Source organism: Lathyrus oleraceus, chromosome 7 (assembly GCF_024323335.1).
Source record: "Lathyrus oleraceus cultivar Zhongwan6 chromosome 7, CAAS_Psat_ZW6_1.0, whole genome shotgun sequence".
Classification (NCBI taxonomy): domain Eukaryota; kingdom Viridiplantae; phylum Streptophyta; class Magnoliopsida; order Fabales; family Fabaceae; genus Lathyrus; species Lathyrus oleraceus.
The window spans coordinates 497,232,279-497,241,005 of NC_066585.1; the positions used below are offsets into that span (position 1 = coordinate 497,232,279).

General features: G+C 32.9%; 1 protein-coding gene across 1 annotated transcript; it reads left to right on the forward strand.

Annotated features, from left to right (window-relative positions):
* The first annotated feature begins 2,318 nt into the window (after positions 1-2,318).
* LOC127106287 (vicilin-like seed storage protein At2g28490) lies at positions 2,319-4,604 on the forward strand. The gene is made up of 5 exons (XM_051043591.1): positions 2,319-2,751; positions 2,840-3,024; positions 3,116-3,199; positions 3,449-3,850; positions 3,945-4,604. The coding sequence occupies exons 1-5, from the start codon at positions 2,367-2,369 to the stop codon at positions 4,428-4,430; spliced, it is 1,542 nt and encodes a 513-aa protein (XP_050899548.1). The 5' UTR covers positions 2,319-2,366; the 3' UTR covers positions 4,431-4,604.
* The last annotated feature ends 4,123 nt before the right edge of the window (positions 4,605-8,727 follow it).

The following is an 8,727-nucleotide window of genomic DNA, read 5'->3' on the forward strand; positions in this document are numbered from 1 at the left end:
TTAATTTTGTTTATGTGTTTTGTATTATGTATTTTTATCTTTTAGGGATTAAGGGTGCAGTCTTGGTGTTTGACAAAATGTCTCAAAAGAGTTTTGTGTCCTTTAACATATTTATGTGTTTCTATTGGCGTTTCATAATGATTGAGGAAACTTATGAGTCTAACATCCATTCCAACACTATCTGTAGTCATATTTTATTTTGTGAACACTCAAGAAGATTAGACAATATTGAGACTAAAGATAGTCGAAATGTACATACACAAGTCAAAGAAATCATTCATAATTGAATTTGGAAAAAAAGACCGTGAATTCTCACTCGTACATTGCCATTGACGGTATTTGCAAGAGAGATGATTGTTGGATGAAATATTATCTCTTATGATTATATAGTGTTTTCTTTTAAAACTACTTTTAGACTATGTATGAAATATGTTCCATTTCAATTGCTTCATGTTAGCTGCAATTCTTACTATTCTTACTGATTTGTCTTTTAATGAAGTCGGGGTTTCCCTAAAAAAACCTAAATAGATTTTCTTTATTTTTCTTTACACAGTATATTTTTTTCCTTTACATGTTCTTTATAATATATGACATGACTCATCAGAGAAAAATTCAGTAAGTTAATATATGACTCATCAAATCCTCTTCAATATGGTAAAGTTGAATGTCTGATACGTCTATACTTTTGAAAACAGTAACACAATTCACAGTTTACCATGTGAACATACTTTGCATGAAATTTGTATGTCAGATTATATGAGAGGAATATATGATGATAGATACGCTGTGTAGAGGTTAATATTAGGGATGTGTAGAATAATATATATATATATATATATATATATATATATATATATATATATATATATATATATATATATATATATATATATATATATATATATATATATATATATATATATAAATGTGGGATACTTTAATTAAATTTTAGTAAAGAAAAAAATTAATTATTATAAATTAGTTATTTTTTCAATTAGTTTTGTGTATTGTCATAACAAACTCGACCAATTCAATCTAATCAATCTATTATTTTTCAGTTTGATTTTTATTTAAAAAACGTATACATTTCTTCTGAATCAATACATATTTTTTATTGATTTGGATTCTCTTTCAAAACCGACTCATTTGTGTTTGAATGTAATAATATTTTAAGGTAACGTAGCTTTTTGTTTAGACGAAAATAAAATAAATAAAATTTATAAAATGTTTTATTCACATTAAATATAAGAAATTTTAAATATTTTTATATTTATCATATATATTAGTGCTCAAATAGATACTCTTGTTTCATCCATTTTATTAATGAATACACGTTAAAAATAGAAACGGTTATTAATTTTGATTTTGTTATTTGTATAATAAACTTTTTAAAGGAGTGAAATTATTATTGTTATGTTAAATTTTTAAAGTGAGAGAAAGTTAGAAGGTTAAGTTGGTAATTTATAGAACTTATTAGCCTAATTTGTATTTTAATATTTATTAAAAGAAAATGAAAAGTATTTTTGTAGAAAAAAATGGCCAGTCAGAAACCTCTATCCTCTTTATATGTCAAATTAATACTTTGTAAAATTTTGTAAATTGATATTTAATTTATGAGATTAATTAGTATATAGTATCAGTGTAAAAGGTTTTATATTGATTATTTATTATCATCATCTTTTGTATTATTTTATAAATTTTTAAAATAAAAGTTAAATTTATTTTAATATCCAACGTCTAGGATTAATTGATGGTGTAAAATTCTTTTATACTATCAGTATATTTCAATTAAATTATTAATCATTTATCAAATTTTGTAAATTGACGCTTATATTATCAATATTTGTCAAATTTTGTAAATTGACACTTATATTTTTTGAAAATTGGAATTTAACTCAATTATTTTTTTCCAAAAAACTGCAAATTGATTTATATTTTTCCTTTGAATCAAAAATTAATTTTTATGATATAAATATTAAATTTAATCTAAAACTTTAAAATATTATATAACTGACCCAAAAAGTTAACAATAATTTTTACTACTGTTCTGTTCAAATTTAAAAAAAATGTAAAAATGAAAATTTTCAATTATCTAAATTTCTAAATTCTTGAAAAGAATGTAATTTTCTAATTCAAACACAAAATTAAAAAATTTCCCAATGATCTATCCTTTTAAACTCACATTTCACATCCTTCCAAGTTTCAATTAAATAACAATGTTTAAATTTTGATCAAAAGAAGAAAAAAAAACATTAACTGAATGAATATGTCAAATGTGAGAGTGTGTCACTGAAACATGTTTTCTCATATCTTACAAACCAACTTGTCTACAAACTACATCGCCACCAAAACCTCCCAAGTTCTACATGCACAACACGTGTCACTCTATGTTCTCTTCTCTTCACACACTCTTCATAAACCACCTTCATCACCGCTTCAAATCACAAACCGTAATAATGCTATCATCACATACGGTTACTATCATGGCAAAAGCCATAACCACCTTTTTGTTCTTCCTCCTTGTTGGAGGAGTAACCATGACAATGTCTGAACATGAAGAAAGCAAATTATTCTTGTTGCAAAACTCCAAGAGTGTTGCCAAAACTGATGCAGGAGAAATGAGAGTGATGCAAAACAACGATGATAAGTTTTTGGATAGAAGCATGCAAATTGGTTTGATTAATATGGAACCAAAATCCTTGTTCATTCCTCAGTATCTTGACTCCAATTTGATCATTTTTGTCCGTAGAGGTATCATTAGATTCTAACCTTTTTCACTATGTTTTTTTTCTCTCTCTCTTTTGGGAAATTGAGAGTGAGGTTTTGAACTTTTCTGCAGGGGTAGCAAAGTTGGGATTCATATATGGAGATGAACTAGAGGAAAGGAGATTGAAGACAGGGGACATATATGTAATTCCAGCAGGTTCTGTATTCTATTTAGTGAACATAGGTGAAGGCCAGAGACTTCATGTCATTTGCAGCATTGACTCTTCTACAAGCTTTGGTGATAGTGATACTTTTCAGGTATATGTAAATATTCATCTCTATAGTTTCACTTTCACTTCTTAGAAGTCACATTATCTAAGTTCTTCTAACATTCTTCAACTTCATGCAGTCCTTTTATATTGGTGGAGGAGGAGATAATCCACAGTCTGTTCTTGCCGGATTCGGACCGGCTATTCTCGAAACTGCCTTTAATGTAAGCTATTGTTACAAATGAAATACAATATCAAGTGATCTAAATTGTGGTTGTAGTTAAGTCATTGCAATCTTTGTAGTACATGTCTGTTGTGTCTGATACATACATGTCTGTTGTTGTATACGTTGTTGTGTCTAATACGTGTTAGTGTCTTGAGTATGTCTGTTAGTGTCTTGAGTATGTCTGATACGTGTTAGTGTCTTAAGTATGTCTGATACGTGTTACGTGTTACGTTCTTATCACTTACAGGAATCAAGAGCAAAGATACAGAGAATCTTCAAGAAGAAGCAAGATGGACCAATTGTGTTTATTGATGATTCTCATTCTGAAAGCCAATGGACTAAATTCCTTGAACTGAAGAAACCAGAAAAAGTACAACACCTCAAGACATTGGTACAAAGCCAAGAAGAAGATGAAGAGGAGAAGCAAACAAGTTATTGGTCATGGAGGAAACTCATGAAAAGTGTACTAGGAAAAAAGAACAAGAACATAGAGAACAAAGACAGAGCTGATTCTCCTGACTCTTACAACCTCTATGGCAGAAAACCTGATTTCAGAAACACTTATGGTTGGAGCAGTGCATTGGATGGAGATGATTATCCTCCACTCAAAATACCTGACATTGGTGTTTTTCATGTTAATCTAACTGCGGTATGCAAACAAACAAGCCCTTAGATGTTTATATATTACTTGTTAAAACCAAAACCAAACCATGTTCTTATTGTTTTGTTTCTTTGTATGATAGGGATCCATGATGGCACCTCATGTGAATCCAAGGGCAACAGAGTATACAATAGTATTGAAAGGATATGGAAAAGTTCAGATACTATTTCCAAATGGAAGCAATGCAATGGAAACAGAAATCAAAGTAGGAGACATATTCTATATACCAAGATACTTTCCTTTCTGTCAAATAGCATCAAGAAATGGACCCTTGGAGTTCTTTGGATTCACAACCTCATCAAAGAAGAACAATCCACAGTTTCTAGCAGGTGCTGCTTCAATTCTGAAGACCATTTTAGGACCTGAAGTTGCAGCTTCATTTGGTGTGAGTGAGGAGATTATGAGGGATGTTGTTGGTGCTCAACATGATGGTGTGATATTTTCTTCAACATGGGCTGCTCCTGGTGGTGGAGGGGAAAAGGAGGAGGATGATCTTGTTTTGGAAAAAGTTGAAACAAAGGGTGTTAAAGGGGTTGTTAAGGATGTTGTAATGGATGTTTTTGAATAGGTTGTTTAATTGTGGTGGAATAGTTATATAGAGTTGTTTGTACTTTGTTTTTTCTTTTAGTTTTAGTTTGGTTCATGCGTTTTATGGTATTTAGTTGTGAGCAAAATGTATTTTGCTTGTTCATGGAATTCTGTTGACAATTCTACCATGTGATTTGACCTAATTCACCTTAAATGTATTTTTTTTGTGTGTGTAAAATGCTTGATAGTGAAGATCACTATTTAGAAAAATATTTTTGATAATTAGATGAAACTACAATAGGAGTGCAAATAAAAGTGATATTGGTCATTGGAGCAAATTGATTTTGTATACCCAAAGACTTATTAATTCTCAAGCATTTTACAAAAAAAAAAAAAAAATACATTTAAGGTGAATTAGGTAAAATCACATTGTAGAATTGGTTAGGGGTTACCGTAAAACTTTTCTCAATCTATTCTTATTGGGTTAAGAGCATTGTGTTAGGGGTTACCGTAAAATTTTCTTCAACCTATTTTTGTTGGGTTAGGGATTACCATAAAGTTTTCCTCAATCTATTTTTGTTGGGTTAGGGGTTACCATAAAACTTTCCTTAACATATTTTTGTTCGATCCGCTTTCTTACCCGACCCGATTCACATACCTGTTTAGCCTCTTATGACGAATAACAATAACAGGTCGCATTCCCCATCACAGGCCTACACTAGATCCAACCATGACGAACAACCGCAACCTGAGTCGGGCGTCGACCACGAAAACGACGTATGAGAGTGTAGCACCTCAAATTTGCACCTATCATTGTACATACCATTTCATATTAGGTCATAGCATATCATAAACCATTGCATATCATTTGCATTGTCCTCAGTTGCCTCAAGAGCAAGCAAGCAAGAATTAGGTCAAACTGATCAGGAGATCAGTCAACCAATCAAGCAAGGTTGTTTCTCAAGGAATCAAAGCCCTAGGGTTTGTCCAGCAAGTTCACATGACTTGGAGGTCTATTTGAAGTGTTCAGGTCAAGGGTTGAAGGCTCAGAGGTCAGCAGAAGTGCACAGTCAAGTCCAAAACCCTAGACAGTCAACAATCAGTCAAAGCAGTGGATGGTGGCCATTCTTGTGGAATTTGGGCACCATGGTCAATAATCAAGAGTTCATATGTCTTGGGACATCATTTGAAGTCAAAGTCTCAAGGAATTAGGGTTTGGAATTCATCAGAAGTGCACAGTCAAGTCCAAAACCCTAGAAAGTCAAAGTTGGTCAACTGTGGTTGATTCTATGGTTTTGATGGATGGAAATGGTTTGAGAGAGCTTATTCATGTCTTAATAGGCCTCATATGTCATGGCAATCAACATCATGGAAGAATTTGGAGCCAATCAGAAAATTTCCAGAAATAGAAACTGGACCTGTAATTTCAACTGCCAAAAATAGAAACTTCTTGATCCTCAACTTGCATCATGATACAAGCTTCAAATGAATTTTTGCCCAACATGAAAGTTGAAGATCTTGTTCTCCCATTTTCAAAAAGTCCAAGAACTCTCAAATCCCATGTATGGTTGTCAGGATATGATCAAATCATTTTCACAAAATCTTGAACTTCAAAGGGGCATATCTCTCAAACCATAAGGCCAAATTTGGTGGGGTTTTTTCCTACAAACCACATTTTTCACCCTCTTTCCAAAAATATAAATTTCATGACCTAAAACCTTACCATTCAAAATGGCATTTTTTGACCTTTTTCATTAAAAATCAAAGTTTGACCCAAGGTTGACTTTTTGATTTATGGACTTTTTGCACAATTGGCCAATTGGGATTCACTCTATACCATATTTGTGACATGTTCCAATTCCAAAACCATGTTCATTTCATCATTACATCATCATTATGGACCAAATTGCAAGATGGACAAATGGTGCAAATAGCTTCACAAATGCAAGGCAAGCTAGCAGGTCATGTGCAAATCATAAAACAGCAAATTGGGCAGTCATTCTGCAGCTGGCCAAGGCCCAAATCGTGCAAGGCATACCCTCCTTTTCACTTGTGCACACAATTGGCAAATATGCAATTGATGCATTTTAAAACCAAGCAAGTTAACCACTCATAAGGAGGTTACAAAACAGTAACTGGAATGGTCTTTGGCAGCCTGTTGGCAAGCCCATTCGACCAGCATTACACCTCCCATACTCACTTATGCAAAGATTAGCAAATTTGCATTTGGTGCTCAAAAGACAAAACCAGCTTAGCACTTGGATTAGTAAGGCTAAACAGATAATATAAGGCTATTTTCTGTCACAAACAAACCCTAAGAAGCAGCCTCCCTCGACCAAAAAAAGACTCTCCTCCTCATTCTTGCATTTGAGCATTTGAACATTTTCTGACCAATCCTTCAAGGAATCACGAGCTGGCTTGGGTGTTTCATCAACTGAACAACATTGTGTGTCTATTTGAATCACCGTTTCACATCTGTAAAGCTTCATCTCCCTGCTGCTACTTCAATACCCGACAATGGCCAAATTCGATTGGAGCATGTTCAAGGGTTGCTGAGCTCAAAGTCTCCACCAATCATCATTTAGAGGCATGCTGTGCGTCTGTTTCAAGCATCCAAGAGCAAAAACATTTGAATCAACCCTGCCCTGCAGATTTGGTCAGTTTTACGAATCTTTTGTTTCTTAAAATAAAGCCATGCTTATGATAATTTACTTCATGCTGATTCTAATAAACCAAAGTTTGCTTGAAATGGTTGTGTATTTTTAGAGATATGCTGATCTGAAATTTAATGTTCATGTTGTTTCTTGCTCGAATCCTGTTTGTTTATGTACTTTGATGAAAATGAATAAGGGATTATGTATGTACGATACATGAGGATCACGTTGCCATGCTCATTTCTCGTTTCTGGACATTTTGCTTTTTCGTGATTGAATGTGGATGATGATGATATGCTGTTCATGTTAGACATACCCTGCCCAGAATCTGCTCGATTAATTGTTTGTTTGGTTGATGTTATTTGATGTTAACAATGCCATGCTGTTGTGTGATTGGTTTGGTTTGATGTTTGTTTGAGGATTGAACATGTTTATACGATGCCTGGCTGTTAGAAATCTTAGGGTTAGTGCTTGAAAACTCAGAAAAATCGAAGCTCATTGGCTGTTTGTTGCTTTGCTACTGTTTCATTGGAGGCGGGCCAATCAGGACATTTCCTGGGGCGCCCTGAAACGATGTCGTTTCAATTAGTGGCATGCAGAATTACAATTTTGCCACGCTGTTGACCAAATGTTGACCTATGCCATGCCATGTTGTTTCATGTTTCATTCATTATTCATCCAACTTTACAAATCCATTTCTCTTTCAATTTTTATCCAAAAATCATGAGGTTTTTTCCACAATGTTCATGATTGAGTCTAGTTTTTAATTGTGATTTTTAATGAATTTTTCAGTGGTTGGATTTTTTATGGTAATTATTTTCCCAACATGTGTGCATAAATGATACATCTTACCATTTCAATTGTGAAATACTCTTGACATATCCATTGCCTTTGAAATTTTTTGTGATAAAACTAGACATGTTCACCTTCATTTTGGTATAGAGTTTGTAGATTTCCCATTTGTGGTTTGCTGGTTATGATTTTTTGAAGTCATGTGTTACATTTGTTGCTATACCATGATCATGCATTTTCCCTAATTTTGTTCATATGCTCCTTGCATCCAATTGACCCCATTTTTTGCATGAATGATCCTTCATATGTCTAATTCATGTATGATTTTTCTTGGAATTTATTGTGCAATTTTCCATTTGATTGTGATTTTTCTTCCCTGCCTAGTCCATGGTTGACTTTTTGTGCTACATGTTGCCAAATCTTTTGGGAAATTCTCATAACATATTGTATGATCATGAAATTTCATATGTGATAATTAGACATCTCAAGCTTAGCATTGGTGTTAATCTCATTCATTTCTCATCTGTTTTCAATTTGATATGATTTTTTGAAGTTGACCCATGCTTGTTGACTTTCATTGTGCTTACTTGAATTTGGTTTGGCTTCATGATTTTAATTGACTGCCTTCCCCTCATCCAAATGCTATGAAATTTTACATGTCTACCATGTTAGATGTTAGGATTGAATGTGATTTATTTGTTGATTTTTGAAAATGTTTGGGTTGACTTTTGATGCAAGTCATTCTGTTGACTTCTTTGAGCTTTCCTTTGCCTTACTTTGACTTCAAATGTTCATGAATTGATCATAATGCATGATTTGAATGTGGGCCCAATTGTGATTGCTTTCTAATTGGTTGACTTTGATTTTGGGTTGACTTTTCCTTGCTGCCTT

What these genes read in the sequence shown, in the direction of transcription:
- LOC127106287 (XM_051043591.1), top strand. Translation starts at nt 2,367, where the DNA reads ATGCACAACACGTGTCACTCTATGTTCTCTTCTCTTCACACACTCTTC. An exon ending in TTCTCGAAACTGCCTTTAAT is followed by an intron (nt 3,200 to 3,448) that starts GTAAGCTATTGT and finishes TATCACTTACAG; the next exon opens with GAATCAAGAGCAAAGATACA. An exon ending in TTCATGTTAATCTAACTGCG is followed by an intron (nt 3,851 to 3,944) that starts GTATGCAAACAA and finishes TTTGTATGATAG; the next exon opens with GGATCCATGATGGCACCTCA.